At 40.7% G+C, this 16,890-nt stretch overlaps 1 protein-coding gene across 10 annotated transcripts in view; it reads left to right on the top strand.

Moving 5' to 3' along the window:
* Nucleotides 1-16,890, top strand: part of col25a1 (collagen type XXV alpha 1 chain) — a 194,387-nt gene that overhangs the window by 149,338 nt on the left and 28,159 nt on the right. For 9 of the 10 annotated variants that reach the window (XM_008435853.2, XM_008435847.2, XM_008435850.2 and 6 more), the window contains exons 11-14: nt 4,196-4,240; nt 7,728-7,772; nt 8,228-8,254; nt 11,487-11,531. In XM_008435853.2, the coding sequence (XP_008434075.1) occupies nt 4,196-4,240; nt 7,728-7,772; nt 8,228-8,254; nt 11,487-11,531 (162 nt within the window). The remainder of the gene's footprint in view (nt 1-4,195; nt 4,241-7,727; nt 7,773-8,227; nt 8,255-11,486; nt 11,532-16,890) is intronic. The other variant, XM_008435851.2, reaches the window with a different exon arrangement.

Here is a 16,890-nt window from a genome sequence, read left to right as displayed (position 1 = left end):
TGGGTTCAACTGACTTATTTGCACTGTTTTGTAATTAAATTAATTTTTTTTTTTTTTTTTTTTTGCATTTTTGCCCATTGCGACCACAAACATTATTGGGAATCCTGGGAGAAGTGCATAATTGTAAAGCTTAAGTGATGCATCTTTTTTTTTTTTTTTAGAACTTACACCTTCATTATGTTTACAGAGCAATTATACAGCCATACATCAGTAAAACATAACACAAGTGTTGACAATATGAAGTTTTCCATAAAATAAACATCTTAGCGTGACATCTTACGACCTCAGCATCACATCTGTAGACTCATCAGCATACAACCCTAAAATAACGATACACTTTGGGCGATGATGCATTTTTTTGATAAGAATTGGAGGTGCCCATGCTATATGTAATAATGTTATCATATTTGAGACTGTATTTTTTTTAGATATATCTGTCTTCCTGCTACAAGCAAAAGACATATATGTCTTTTGCTTGTAGCTGGAAGGTTCTGGGTTCAGAGCCCTGCCTGGGGTTTCTCTACATGGAGTTTGCATGTGCTCCCTTTGTCATGCATGCATCACATGGGTCTTTTCTGGATAGTCTGGCTTTCTGCCACTGTCCAAAAACATGATACATCCTGTGATGGACGAGCAACTGGACTTGGAGATGTATGAACTTAATGACTGATGGAGATGGGCACAAAGCTCCCTCTAACCATGCAAGGATAATTAGGTGTCGACAAAGGATGGAACTTAAGAGTTCATCTGCAGCATCAGCCCAGACCACCATCTCCTGTGACAAACTTCTCCTGGCTCAATTTAAAAAAAAGGGGAAAAAAAACTATGTTCTTCTATAAAGATTGTGGAGAGCATGAGAAATACATGTCAACAAACTCTCCAAGCTAAAAGCTTTGGGTCTCTGCATCCCCTACAGAGCGAGCCTCTTGGCTGCTTCCCTAATTATTGTTCTGCTTGCCTGGCTTTCCTGTTTAGGTGGAAGACCGTTGTGTTGGCAGGTTTGCTGTTGAGCAATAGTAGCTTCATAGCCAGATGATTAATTGAACATTTCTCTGTGAGGTGTTCAAAGCTTGTGAGGTTCATGATCTAACTCTGCTTTGATCGTCTCCAAGTCGTTCTCCTTAATCTGTCTGAAGTGTTCTTTGGTCTTGATGATGCTGTTTGTTCCTATGTCTTCTCCCATCAAATCTCTAAAGAGCTTCACAGAACAGCTAATAAGATTAAATGACACACAGGTGGCCTGTCTACTAATCAGGTGTCGGAAAGCAGTTGGTTGCGCTATATAGTTTTAAGTGGGAACATAGTAGAAGGGCTAAATCCCAATAAAATCCCAAGTAAATTAAAGTCTGTGGTTGTAACATGTTTAATTGTTCGACACTTTCGAATGGCACTGAGAGTACTTTTCACCTTAAGACCAGTTTGCACGATTTTGGAATAGTCGGACGATTTTTAAAACCTGAGACCACACACGATTCGATAAAAAACGTCAGATATGACGGAACTGATTGTGAAGCGTGTGATGTCCAGCCACGTGGCAAGAGTAACACACCACCCACAAAGCGATTACACTAACAAACATTCAGGGTCCAGACAGAAAGTCCCGTAAAACATGAGGGTGTGCTGTGGTGGCACAGGGGTTAAGCACAACCCATGCACAACCTTACTCCTCGACGCGGCCGTCGCAGGTCCGATTCCCGGCCTGGCGACCTTTGCTGCATGTCTTTCCCCATCTCTCATTACCAACTTTCCTGACAAGTCTGTTCTATCGTTTCATTTAGAGTCACCGGTTAACAATGCCCGTTGAAAACAATGGGCACAAAACAATGGGTTAGTCCACCAATTTTAAAATCTTGCCGGGTGAACCAGGAAGTAGCAAATGTTTTACTAGTCACAACTACAATCTACCTGCAACGCATTTAGCTAGTGCCAGTGTCAAGCCCTGGCTGAATGAATAAACTTATTGTTATAACCGACTTATGTCAAGTTAATGATGGATAGCTGAAGTTTCCAGGTACATCAACACCAGTAGCATTTTACCTCCGACTAAATGTTGGATAAACATTCATGTTGTTCCCTCATATCATCTGCAATGTCCACCGGACTCTTAGTTGCGCAATGTCAGCCGTTTGGGATTCCCCTCCGTGCTTATGTCATCTCGCTTTCTGATTGGCTACCTGTCACGTTCACACAGTCCTTATGCTGCGGTATCAGGCCAAGACAATTCAATGTGTTGAATACCCCTGAATTTATATCGGAGCGGTCCCGGCGTTCTACCGACTGGACCCGATCAGTCTCAACACGCCACACATGGCAGGATGATCTGTTAGGATTATCGTAAGAATTCCGAAAGTTCTAAGATTGTTGAAAGGGGAAAATCAGGACAAAAAAAATAAATCCTGCCTTGTTGAACTAGGCTTCAGGAAACCCAAATTCTGACGTAAACCAAGAGGCATCGTCTTCTGGCTTTAGAATGTTGTTTTTGATTTGATAGTAACTCGATATAAGTCACATAAGTGACAGTAAAATATGCAGGGTCTTTAACATATTTACCTGGAGTTTGGAGACACGAGAGCCACGGTCAGGTCAAGTAAACAGAAGGAGAAGAGGGCAGGAGAAACAAATGAGAGATGGAGAACAGAGAACCTGGAGTTAAGTGCTGCGATACAGACTGATGTGGGAAACAGATGGAGGCCGAATCCAGCCATCAGGTAGCTGCCAGTGTTTGTTCAGTGTAACCCAATCAGACATTTCCTGTCTGCGCCGTCATCTGTCGACGAGGCGGTAGTGTGTACGTGAAGGGGTCAAAGATGATCCACTGCCGCGTTAATGACTCATAATCCAGCCCCGAGGCTGCTCAATTAGATCTTCTGCTGTTTGGCAAAGAGGCCACATGGAGACCCTGATCAAGTTTCATCACCTCAGTGGCTGTTTGGTTGCCGTTAAATGATAAAACACCCGGCATGAGTCATGTTTACTCAGTATTTTTAAGGGGGGGGAAAAAATTCAAAGACTCTCGTTTTATTGTTCCTGCTCTCCAAAATCTACAACTAGAATAACAATAAGGCATTTTTAGCAGAAAATTGTTAACATAAAACCAAGTTAGATGGGGAAGGGACTTCATAAAGAAATAAATAACATTTCAGTAAGTAAAAGCACAGATGTACTGACTTTCCTCACAGCCAGGACAGCAGACAAGATCGATCTAACAAAGCTAATAACCCACAAACATTTGTACTTTTCATGTCTTTATTAAAACAAATTGAGTAATCACTCAAACAGACAGCAGGCTGGAAAACGTATTTGACTTTATTGGAAACTCCCTCAGACGTTTCCTGTTACAGCTGATGAGACTTTCTCAGTCAGGGGGGAGAAATTTTGGAGGATTCCTCCCGACAAAGCTGTTTGAGTTCATTCATTTTTCAGAAAGAGTATGGATCTGAAAGAACCCTCTGAACACCAGGCCGCACTGTCTAAATTAGGAAGTCCGACTTGGCAGCTTTACACCATTGTTTGAAGTTTTGCTGTGTGGGAGTGAAATGAATCTAAGGGTATGTTTTAATTGTGACCTGCAGGGCCACTAGTTGAATTTAGTTTGATCCTTTCTTGCAAGACATCACTGAATCTTCTGTATTGCAATTTAACGTGCTAAAGATTTCTCCTCGAATATTCTAAAACAACAGAACCGAAGCAGCAAAGCATCCTCAAACCGAAGCGTGTTTGGAGGATCCCAGATTTTATTAAGCCTCTTGCTTTTGGAAAACAAAACATTTTAGAAAGGATGTAGGTTAAGCAGTGATGTGTTGCTGTGATATCGTAGCCTCTACAGATGCTTTTAGCTTGCAGAATCCCTCCTCTTTCCGCTCTGGCCGTCGTCATGAAGTAGTAGTGAACTCATAAAAACCAATCTATCTGGGGATGAGCATCTCAACATCCAGCACTTAACATCTGAGCACAAGCAACTGTTGAAGATGTTCACTTAGAGGTTCTGTCGTTGTTCTGGAAATGCCTGTAGACAATTTTTAAAAAAAAAGGAAAAAAAAGGGAAAATACAACTGACTACACATTATTGGGTTTACTTTTGACTAAAATAAACCTGATTAGTGTTAGAAGGATGCAAAGACCTTTAGAGAAATTGGATTTATTGAATAAAGGTATGTTTGTATAAACCAATAAGCATTTGTTTTTTGTTTGCCAGGGTTCACTGGGGCCTCCAGGTATTCCCGGAACAGATGGACTGAAGGTGAGCGCTCTGATTTAAAGAAACAGTACACCGTCTGATGAGCTAAAGTTTTTTTTTGTTTGTTTTTCTTTCCATACTCTCGTTACACTATTGCTTATCTGCCATACGGGTTAGAAAAGTGCACAATACTAGGTTCTGCTATAATCTTTCTGCACTTTCTAAATGGGTCACAACTTACACAAATGTTCATATTGTGTTACATGCTCCATGTATAATAGCAAGTACTTTTAAGTGCAAAGACAAATAAAGATACTTCGTTCATGTTTATTATTTCTTTTACAAAATGCAATGTGACACCTTACATAGTAAGATAAGATCTAGTGAACCTACTTATTTGCTATCAATCCTGTAGTCTTTCAACGGCTTTTAAAATTATTACTTTTGTTTCCATAATGTATAAACATTATTGGATCCCACTTTTTATTGTTTTAAGTCATTTTCCAAGTGTGCAAATCAACCCTAGCAAGTAAGACCATAAATGCACTGCACACTAGGTTATGGAGGCCAAGGTCATAATTTATTCCTCAACACTGTTGGTTTGGTTTTTCTTTTCTACTTTATTTGAAAACAGAAAATCTGGCAACAATACCCTTTTCAAGGTGTGTTATAGCAGCTCAGCTGTTAAATCAAATAATCTTGTTACGTTTATTCTTTTTTTTTTTGCAACTGACTGGAAATCTTGGGGAAAAAAACCCTGCTGTATACTTAGCCAAATGGAGCTCTGCTCAAGTTAGATCGGCTCTGACATGCATTTTGACAATTTCAAACCATTTTTCTATTTAGGAGAATACCCCTGGGCTGCATCTGCAGGTCCTGACCACAGAATACGGTTTTTGGAACCATGTGTATCTGTTCACACACTGACCTAATTTCTGAAATTCACTTTCAAGTAAAGCAGACACAGTGCAGGTGCTCTGAGTATCGGAGCAAAATGTAAAAATAAGAAAAGCCGATTTTTTTTTTTCACCCCAAAATAATCACTTAATGAGTGACGTGACTTTGCACCATCTTTTTAATTTCAAACACACATTGGTAAAGAGCAGAGAGGCCTGTGTGACTATAATAGGAACCAGAGTAAAAGAAGCTTCATTTCAGTGTGAAAGCCATACTAACCCTGGAAACAGCTAAAGCTGGAGGCTTAATTCCACACTTGTGAAATGAGTTGGGTTTGCCAGCAGCCATGAAATAGAACTCCAGAGCTGTGCAATCCATCTATAAAACAGTCTGTTATGGTATGTAAGTCTCATTCATGCAGAAAGTTGAACTCGGAGGCAGTCAGTGCCTGATCCTTCTGCAGTGGCAGGTTGGCTGTCAGACGTTGCGTTGGTCTGACAGCAACGCTCACCAAGAAGGGCGGACAACTGGTAAGGCAAACCTTATCAGCATTGGTTTTTAATCAAACTCCATCGCAGCCGTGGTTGCACAGCATCGTCATTATGTCAATGACTCCCATATGTGGTCTGATGAATGATGCAGAGTCCCAGCGCTCATGAAGTATCATCACCGCTGGGGTGGCGGTGGGGCGAAGGGGGAGTTCACACATGGATCATACACGCTGATCTTCACCGCAAGGCGTCATTAAATCACGGCGTCGGGTTAAAAATGAAAACAAGGATGAGAAACAGAGGAATAACATCAATGGCCGTCTTATTTATGGCGATGAAATAAAATAGCTTCCTGCTACATATATATTTTCTTGCAGTTTGATTAATTCCGAGCTACTTACCGACTGTAGTTTTAATCAAAACACTGAAGTCTTGTACTTTCCGTCACTAAGCGACTCCGTCTGGTTGGAGCTGCCCGTCTGCCTTTGGAAGTAGTTACTTCTTGAGAAAAGGTAACGATGTGGTAGGTTTGCAAAGGTCAAGGAGGTTAATTATTTTTGGCAACAAATGCACTGAGGTCGGTTTCACCACTTTGAGCTGCAGAGAGATTAAAGCTTTAGACCAGATGGACTTGGTTTTCCTCTTTTACTGATATCCAGGAAACAAAACAATAAGTATTTAGTTTTTGGCCAGCTCTGTTAATGTTTATCCTTTCATTTTTTTTTCTCGTACCAAACAGATTCAGTATGCTTAGGGTTTCGCTGGTTAAGCGCCATAACGCATGCTCTTCTCTCTAGTCAAAGAGAAGAGCGGATGAGAAAATTGAGCCCCAGGGTAGCTTCGCGGTTATTGTTTTAAAAGTCACAAACCGAACGTAAGAGTTCTCCTCGATTATCTAATGACAAACTGATTAGCTAGGATTGACTGATTTAAAGTCGTTTTATCTCTAAACATTGAGTCTGGCTTGTTATTGTACTATAAACAAGCCAACAACAGCTGCTGCACTCTAAAACCTAATGCAGAGCACTGAAAGATCAAGGTGGCTGTAGAAAAATAAAAGATCAGAACTGTGTTACCGTCCAAGAAATGACGAATTAGTCATTTTCTGTGTGTACTGTGGGCAGTACACACAGATTTTATAAATCTTCACGTATATGTGAAAGTGCAGATGAGCTCAAAGGCTGGGAGCACGCTCTCTCCTTTTTTTGTGTGTGTGGCTCTTATGAGAGAAAGTTGGAAACAAGCTCTGGAGTACATCTGTGGAGAAAATGATGCTATAATTTACCGACTTTAATTAACTAGAGCTAGATGACTTAGAGAGTCGTCAAGGTGATAAGGAGGATCAGCAGGAGAAAGAGAGGTCGTAAAAGTGAATGGGAAGCTCTTAAGTTAGAAATGTTAAGGACAAACGTCATGTGTGTGTGTGTGCAAAGATGTGATTGTTGTTGTTATAGACACATATTTCTATCTTTGTGAAGATTAACTTTGAGTAATACGTATGAATCGCAATGATCTTAGTCCTGTTGATTAAAACAGACTATGTTGAGCTGTTTCTGGAGCCTGGTTCTGTTTGTATAGCCATGGATCCCACTGCAGGCAGAGGGGTGAGCAGGCTCAAGCGAATAAAGAAATAAACCTGCACTTTAATGCATGTCAATTCCAACTGTTGTCTCCAACCATCTTACAGGCAGCCAAAGTTAAAGTACATATCTTGTCTCTTCCCCTCCAACAGTTTTGTGGATTTAAATTTCCAAATATTTCCAAAATTACTTCCAAATATTCCATATGCAGGTTTTTTGTTTTTTTTGTTTTTTTCCTGCGTTAGTCTAGCTTTTTATCTACTTCTTGTGCTTTGACTCCCACTCTGTTTTAGTCGTGTCCTTTGACTGACGGTGTTGTTAAAAAGCCTGAATTCTCAGCCAACGCAGAGCCTCTGTAACACAACGTGACCCAGAGCCAAGAGCGCCAGTAGACTCTTGGAAGCATGCGGCAGTTAGCAGTAGACTCTATTACCTCTTCAGGCTTTATTTCGACTATAAGGACGGAGGAAGTAGAACGCTCCGTGCATATGTGCAATTTTGTATGTCCAGATCTGGAATTGGAGTTCAAACTTTGATAGGACGCACACTGAATACAGCTGCTGTGTGTTGTGCTGTCAATAGGGAGATGTTGGCATCCCAGGACAGGACGGAATCCCAGGGGCCAAGGTCTGGTGCACACGTTTTCTGTGTGCTCTTATTCTTTTAACGACATATTTTCTTTCTGCTTCACGTACTGCTTTACTTTTTGCTCATTGTCTGTGGCTTTTGTGTCGTGCTGCCATTTGTTTTGTCAAATATCCATTTATAATGATTATTTTCCCGTCTTTAAGCATGAAGACGTCAATGTGGCCCATGTTAATTGTAAATATTTCTATGTATTTTTGAGTTTTTGGAGCTACAGTTTGTTAAGTTTTACACGTGAAAGGTTTTCCCAAAAGAACATTTACAAAAACTGGCACTTACACGTGTGGCTGGGGAACAAGAAACTGTTCTATTTCTGTAATCTAGCACAAATTTAACCCCAGACACAATCCACACTTGCATAACTGCAGTCCAGTCCAACTCCCCCATCCACCATCCAACCTGTCCTGTGTCTAATTCCCTTTTTTCTTTTCCAACAGGGTGAAAAGGGAGAACAGGGTGAAAAGGTAAAGTAATAACTCAGATCCCCACACATCCTTCTAAGTATCCCACCATGTGTTTGAATAGCCTTTGTGGTAAAATGACGGCAGTTCATGCTATTATGCCTCACAACTCCAGCTTGTATTTTCAAAGGTGACTCCCATCGAAGATCTGGCCGTCAGTTAGCCCGTGATTAAATGAGTCATAAAACTGCACCCAGTTTCTTCAATTCTGGGCAAATGGCCTTTACAGGTTCCAAAAAAAAAAAAAAAAAAAAAAAGCCTCCCAGAGGAAAAACCGCTTTACTTTCTCCATTCCATGGTTCTAATGGTGCCATAACTTGCTCTAGTTGGAAGTGGGAGGTGTAAACACTGACCAAGTCGTCAGCGATCGGGAAGGAACTGATGATTCAGGACACTTTATCGACCACAAAATCGGCCCTCGGGCTCTTGTTTTCAGTCGAATCAGACTTATCCTCCGCCGCCAACATACCTGGTTCACTGTAATAACGAGGCTTTGTGGAAACAATCTCGTAGCAACCGCTGCTCCCGCGCATTACGGGCGTCCTGTGGAGAATTAGCTGGATGCAAATAACAGCTCAATGTGCAGTTGCTGAAACTGCACCCAGCAGATTCTAATGATGCAGGATCACGTCAATTTGAACAGTCATAAGCATAAATCAGTGGCGTGAGAAGGTAGGTTGGTTTCCAATGTTTCAGTTTAAAACGGTGTAAAACCGACTTCCAGGCCTCCCCACACACAATACGCCGCTCTTGAAATATTCACTTCATACCAGGAGTTTCCGCGTCTTTTTTACGAACCCGTCTAAACAGGCCTCGTCTTCTCAAGACAACTCCACTTCCATAGATTCGACTAGTTTTAGAAGAGACTGGCACTTTAGTCCTAATAGCTGTTTTTTATGAACACAGAAGCAAAAAAAAGAAAACATTCTTACAAGTGAAGTTTTATAAATTAATGTATTTGTTCAGCAGAATGTAATTTTAGTTAATTTCCAGAGCTGTCAGACCTCTTCGAGGGTCTGAACCTCCAAACTGAGAATTGCCTTTCTGAAGTAAAGCCAGTATTGTCAATATAAATTGTAGTCTTTGGCTTTTGTTCTCCCATTCAGGAGCCAGCAAGCAAACTCGGGGAAACTAAACTGTTATGATACTGACTCCGTGCTCGCAGTCGTTTCACTTTCCAACATATAGATTTCCTGATGGAAAAACACACATGTCAAGGAGACGAGCTGCGAGAGTAAGCTTTTTTTTTTCTTTAGGTTATCCCTCAATAATTTACAAAAGGAAACGAGCTTTGATGTCATACCCACAGACCTCCTAAGTCAGTGCATGATTTGTAGTCTAGTGGATTTATGGAAAGTGAGATGACCAGTTCACTGCCAGACAGAGCTTGGAGCAAATACCATAGCCTTTCGTGTTTCAGAGGAACCTAATATGTCAACATATAAACTGTTGTTTTAGGGTTTTGACTGTAAACCAATTAACCAGCAGATAAAATGTTCAACATTGTCAACATTTACTTGTGATTTATTGATTCGATGTTGCTATACTTTAGTCCCATTTTTGTCAGCCACTTTTGAAATATTTTAGCTAAAACCTCCTTGTACAAGTCATTGTACCGTTAGATAGGATTAGTTGTTCAGAATGTCCTGTCAAAACTTCAAGTTTTAGCATATTAGCTAAATAACATAGCATTCTAACATTAGCTGACTAGCAAAGGATTTTAGTTGACATGTTAGCGAGCTAAAATGCTAACTAGAATGCTTGGTAAGCTATTATGATGGGCTAAAACTATCTCTAGGAGGGGAAAAACGATGCTCACAGATCAGTTGTTTCTGGCATTTGGCTTGAAGCATCTTGGTTCTGTGAATATTTTCAGAATATTTGCTTTAGGAATGACATTTTAACCATAAACTTTATGCAATTATGTTTTTTTTGTCTTGTTGTTGGTGAGCAGAACTTGGATTTTTGCGCATACTTTCGCTACCGATATGGAAATCATGCAGTAAAGCTCCAGGCCATCAAACATGTTGGTTCGTTAATTTCATTTTTGAGTGATTACAAAATAAAAAGGAGAGTTTATTAACGTGGTTTCAAAAAGAGATATCAAATCGAATGCTCACAGTGAACAGGTGATGTTCACTGAAAAGCAGGAAACGCAACACCAACACGGCAGCAGAGTCCATTAAAGGATGAAAATCACTGACCTCAGACAATTTCTCTCACTTCTGGAAGTTGAGTCATATGGGGCTGTTTTCTGCATAAACAAACGCATCTAAAAAAAATTCTGATTAATCGCACAATAGTGCTGCCTGCGAAAGGAGGCGAAAGGTTCAGCAGAGAGGGTTTGACAAGAAAGGGTGGACAACATGGGACCAAGAACAAAATTACGCCAAACTTGTCACGCAACTATGACAAATGAGAACTGATTTTGGAACGCCGGCCCTACCATCCAGGCCCCGTAAATTGGCTTAATTGAGAAGCTTGGACAAATGAACAGTGATTTATTAGGTGGGCGCTGAGACTGCAGTATGACACCACCAATCTGGGTTGTTATAGTTGAAATTATTACATTGTTCTGTCGTGCATGGCACTCTGCTAATGTGTTTTGACCATAAGTCAGGTGTACAGTTGCCCACTGCATGGAAGAGTACTTAATTCTTCTTCCAGACTCGGATGACGCGTCAGCCTTTTTCATACAGTCACAACTCTTTACAAAGATATCAGCCTTTTGGCAGCTCTCATGAGATGTGAATCTAATGTTTACGTTTTAGTCCGACGAGCAGATGAAAATAAGAGAAAAACCACTGCTAGTCATTTAGCTAAGCATCAGGCACGGATAGAAAACAGCACTGGCACTCAGAGCCAAGTTTGCGAATTCAGTTATCCGTGGCGCTGTCGTCAATGCCAAGAGTTTCGGACCCCCACAGCTGCTCTTACATCACCTGAAATCAGCCGTGCTTGAAACACATGCGATGACTCAGTGACCAAAGTGAAGATAAAGGGCCATTACCGTGCATTTGTATGGTAATGATACTTAATTCTGGCTCCGGTGTTCTTGGCCTTTTCCTCAAGCGTCCATTACGCTGTTTAACGTGGCAGCCGGTCACAGATAGAGGACCAGTCCTACTGTGTGCATGTCGAAGCAGGCGTGTTTAAACGTTCAGCTTTTTCATCCCCAATTCGTTCCCGGGCCGTAAAAAATGGCTGAATGTGATTTCATGTGATCTCATTGCAGGGCGATATGGGTGAAGACGGACCGAAAGGTGACTTGGGCGAGAAGGTATGTAAATTATTTAATTTCTCCTCTTTGTTTGTATTTTTGGAACCTGCTCAGAGAAACAGTAGATGGTCTGGCTTTGGCCAAAAAAGCATGACTCAAAGTTAATGTTCGCCATCTGAGATGAGATATATGGAAACTGCCAGAGGCAGCTGAGGTCATGTGCCATCACTAAAACGGTCGTGATGGCTGAATAAAAGCAATCATCCGAGCACTTGATTTGTCATTGTGTTATATGTGAACTTAATTTCAACGATACACTGATGCTGGTTTTCTTTTTTTTTTTTTTTCGTTTTTCTGGAGGGACCATTTATCATAAAGACAGCTTGTCAAACCGAGATCCATTTCGAACAATAGGCAGAACCGGAGCGCCGCTGAAAAGATGGATGTTTTTGTCCAAAAAAAACTTTTGTTTTCTGTAAAGGCTTGTCTCATATGGGTACTGACATCATGTTCAGAGTTATTATTCTTTCTATCTAAAATCCACCATGTCGCCTTTGCTGTTTTTGTCATGTTAAAGCAGCATTCATGGAAACAGACTGCGGCCTCATTTCAATTTTATGAGCTCACAACAGAAGTTGGACCCCTTTTCTATGCAAACCTGTTTTAGAGCATTTCAGAAAGCCATTATCAATTTGAATAAACCATTACACAAAAAATGTTGATTCAGCTCCTCACATTTCTCGGAAAGAATAAAAATTCTTCAAAGATTGCCAAAAAAGTGGTAACACAATTGCTGCTCCAAGACAGCCAGCCCTAAACACTTTGATGTATTATGCACCGGAGTTGCTTCCTTTTTTTTTTTTTTTTTTTGCTCTGAATACTGCTAGGTATGAAAACAAAATGTAACTCACAGACCGGCAGCCGTGTGGAAGCAGTGTACTCAAAACGTCACTGCCAATTTATTGCTGTTCAGCGGAGAACAACTTTGATAACCTCTCGCTTTATGGGCGCTGCGGTTTTTAAAAGGCTGCCGAAGTCGGCAGCCGAGAAGGATACAGTTCGGGGGGTGGGGGGGGGGAACAGATGAAAGATATCATCTGTGGAAAATGAATGAACAAAACGGAAAGGTAGGCGTAGGGTGATAAAACTTTGTAGCTCATGCGACGCTTTGATCCAGTATACCTTAGAGCAAAACAAGGGGAAAAAGTGATAGTTTTTTTTTTTTTTTTTCCTGGAGGAGTTGAAGTTACCACTCATCCTTCAAGTGCATACGCCAGGGAGAGTCATTGTAAAGACTTAGAAATATAGTTGACATAAAAAGTATACAGGCAGCTGTAAAAAATGTGACTATGGTGAGGTAAAAAACTGCATTATCCCCCTATATAGTGACATGGATCCTGAGTAATTCAGCAGAAGACCAAGTTTGTTGGGGGGCGGGGGGGGGGATTATAAATAACATAAGGAAGGAACAATAACTTGGTTGCATAAATGTGCACGTGTTAATCTGTTATCGAAGCGCCTTCTGCCTTAATCTCAGAATTTAGTTTTTTTTTGTTTAAATATATATTAGCCTGCTACAGGTACATTTGTTGATTTATGCCCACTCTGCCGTGCCAAAGGTCTCTAAATCTACATGATTGTGAGGACCTCTCTTGTCACAGATTTTCTATTGTGTTTTGTTCTGGATTCTGGTTTGACTTCAACCTTAATTTTGAATCTTTGAAGCCCATTTTGATGGCTTCAAAAATGGCTTCTCACTTTGGATGTGTGTTTGGACTCAAAACTGACTTGAATTTGGAATTTGAACTTCAGAAAACCCACAGATCTACTTGTAGAAACTTATTCATATTAATGAAGCTGCTACCATCGTGCATCTCTTCGGGTATGGTGTTGTTTTGATGATGCACAGTAATGTTTTTCTAAAGGCACTTCAAGAAAATATTATCTAAAGTCATATAACCAGATTGTTTTACCTTTTTTTTAAACTTTTTGTACTTTCCTCTGATTTCAGTTGAATTTTACAGTGCACAAGATCACATTAAAGTGTGAACACACTTTAAACTAAGCTTCTTTTTCTTTACACCACAAAACTGAATTTTGTTTTTTGCACACATTTTTAGGACCACTGTAGTAGAGTGTTTAGGTTAAGATGGATAAGATTACCTCATCTCAATCTGTCAACATCAGGTTAGATGTTTTATTTAACGTAGCGCGCAACATATGGAAAGAATAGCCTCAATCAAGATACTTTCAGATGAGTTTAACATATGTCAGATTGAAATTCAGAGCAGAAGAAGAAAATGTATGCTCAAGCAGGGCCCCTGTCATCAGAGTTTTTTGTCTGATCAATTGCTCCTCCGCCGTGGTATTGTTGTAGCACCGCTGGTTGGAGAAACCAGAGAACAGAGAGACATGAGCGGGGCGGAGGGCATCCTCAGTCCTCCAGACTAAGCATGCCAAAGTTAACAATATGCAGCACTCAGTGCAGGAAAAAATGTGGAAACACTAAGTGAGAGGTGAGACAGCATGCGCTTTGTTATGTTGAGCTTAGAGACCTCAGGGAGCAGAGAGCGGCGAGGAAAACGACAGCGTAAGCAGTCAGGCCACGGTTTTCCTCGGACAGGGGGAGACCAGCTGGATGGTGGGGGGTCTGTTGTAGGGGCAGCGCTCTAAATGACAGGACAGGTCAGCTACGTCTGAGTTAGTTTTTGGAGATAAAACGAAATATATTAAATGTCATTTTGTATGAAAAAAGATTAGAAAAGACCAAAACGGGAACAATATGCTGGATGATCAGTCAACACAAACTAAGCTTTTACTTAGAGATTCATAGTAGCTGCTATAGCAGCTCTTAATTATTCCTTCATTGCAAAGTAAAATGCAAAGACATGAGTAAACTTTGAATTTTTCTCCCTTCACTACAACTAAGGTCAACACTCCTCATTATGCGCTGGAAAGCAAATTAATAATTTTATTTTTTGCAAGTAAAATACATGTGGTTCACATTTGTACTCAGCCCACTGAGTCAATGTTTCGTCAAATCACAGGTTTAACTTTCATTTTCAATTAAAGTTTCTTCTGGACTTTGACTTGTTGGCCTGTCGGAGGAGAACCTCCTTTTGGTCTATCCATCTTCTCATCAACTTTGAGAAGGTTTCCTGTCAGAGTTGATGGGGGGGAAAAGCAGCCGCACAGCCTGATGCCTCCACTACCGTGTTTCACAACTGGTCGATGTGTTCAGGGTTAGCAAACGTCTTCAAATCCCCAGACATGTCCACTTTTCATCGGATTTTCTTTGATTATTGAAAATGTCTAGGTTCTAAAAATAACTAGGGACTCATTGATCACTATTGCTAAACAACATTAATACTGCTTTTATGGCAGTACTTACCAGTGTATAAATGTACTTACCACATGTATAAAAGTTAAAGCAATTACACCACCTACATTCCTTCTCCGCATCAGTTAAAAACCTCATAATTTGGTGCTGCACCACTATCACCATCGCGTGACCAAACAATACCACATATCCAACTCCGTCTCCTTTGTGAAACCCATACACAAACTTCAACAACATGCAAATGAACATTGGCTGTTCATATCAGTCCAGTTTTACTTATCAGACCAATACTGATATGTTAAAAAAAAAAGACCAACATTGCCTCAATCCGAAATCGGCACGATATATCATGCTTCCTTGATTTCTTTTTTTTTTCCATTTAAATATTCTTTCTAACCACATAGAGAAGTCACACTTTCAATATGTTCATATCAAAAGTAAAAAAGTATTTTTGAAGTAAACAGAGATGGTTTTCAGGACTGGGCCTCGTTTTTTTCTAGTCATGTTTATTTGCGTAGCGCCTCTCAGCCTCTCAAGGCTGGACAAAGTCCTTCTAATAGCTTTCTTCTAAGTCGACAGTCAAAAAATCCAAATAAAAGTTGACTTGTGCAACGTGCCAAAATGTAAAGAAGTTTAAAATGTAGGAATACCTTTTCAAGAAACATAATTGTTTGGGTAATTGTTGTTGTTTTCCACTATTGTTCATCTTTCGCATAGACACAGGACAATACATGCTGTGTTGCCATCATCAGTGGAGAAAATCGCTGTTTCCAACTGTGTCTGTGTGTTTTTTCTGGCCTCATTTAAAACAAATCATTACCCCAGTTAAAAGCTTTAGTTCTGAGCCATTTACTGTCTAAGTATTTAACTAGGTGTGAAATTGACTGTGGCTCATCTTGTTTGAAAAAAGTTGCAGATAAAAAAAAAAATAATAAAAAAAACATTTAGGGTTTTTAGAACTAAATGAACCCTGTCAAAATGTTGCCTTGGATTTTTTTTATTTTTTATTTTTGGGAAGTTTCAGGCTCAGAGCAGTGTGGCAAAATAATTTTTTACATCCTAAACGTCTTGCTAACTGGCCCACTTCTAACGTTTTGGCAGGCTCCTGCTGCCCTCCTAAACCTCACATATATTCTTGCTCGGTGACTGAGGCCGATATTTAGCTGAGACCAGTGGATTTGGTCATCTCCTCTAATGACCATAAGGTTGAATAAGAGCCATGTGTGAGGGTTGCAGTGGCATGACTTGCGTCGCAACTCGGTTCTGGCTTCGCTGCTCCCCAAATTAATTCCCTCCATCTCATTTGCGCATCTCGCCATCCAGGCAAACAGCTGCTAAACGGCCTGATTTACCAAGCATGCATTATGAGACCTTTGGGCTATTATCTATAAATGCCAGTGTGCGGCGACAGGTCTGGGTGCCCATAATGAAGGAGTTGCGGTGACAGCTCTCCGTCTCACTCAGCCCTGTGGTTAAATCGCAGTTCTGCAGCTTCCACTTGGTAATTGGCCCAGATGGGACATTTCAGCACTCTCTCTCTCTCTCTCTCCGCCACACCTCAGCTCACCTCCCAAGCTCCACCGCTTTTTCCATCCCATACGACGGACATTTGGAAGGGATTAAAGCCCGGTCATAACTCTCGCCTGGGTCTCGAGCTCGGTGTTGCCCTTGTTAGATATGTCGTGACACATCTAAGTGTTAATCGCCTGCGTGGAGTCCTCCGGTACCACCACAAAAGAAATGCTGGCTTCTTGTGTAAAAGAGAGTGCCCTTTAGATTCACTCCCCTTCCAACAGCGTGGTCCCGCTGTGATAAATTGTGGGAAAAAGCATTGTTTGTACTGCGAACACGTTTTGCTTATGAACTTTACGAGTGGAGGTCTTTTCTTGTTTCTCCGTTGTACGAGATGTCACAATGGAATACAGATGTGGGTATTTTCTGCCAGCTAATAACAGGTGAAAACCAACACCGATGCGTACGTTTGTTTTACATTTGATAACGCCTTTCCATAAAGTTTACAAGTTTTATTAGTTTTTGGTCAACCACAGCATGAAATCCACCCCTTAAGCATAGGTGGGG

Source organism: Poecilia reticulata, linkage group LG18, assembly GCF_000633615.1.
Source record: "Poecilia reticulata strain Guanapo linkage group LG18, Guppy_female_1.0+MT, whole genome shotgun sequence".
NCBI lineage: Eukaryota > Metazoa > Chordata > Actinopteri > Cyprinodontiformes > Poeciliidae > Poecilia > Poecilia reticulata.
The sequence above is the reverse complement of the archived record's forward strand: the minus strand, read 5'-3'. Positions and strand labels throughout refer to the sequence as shown.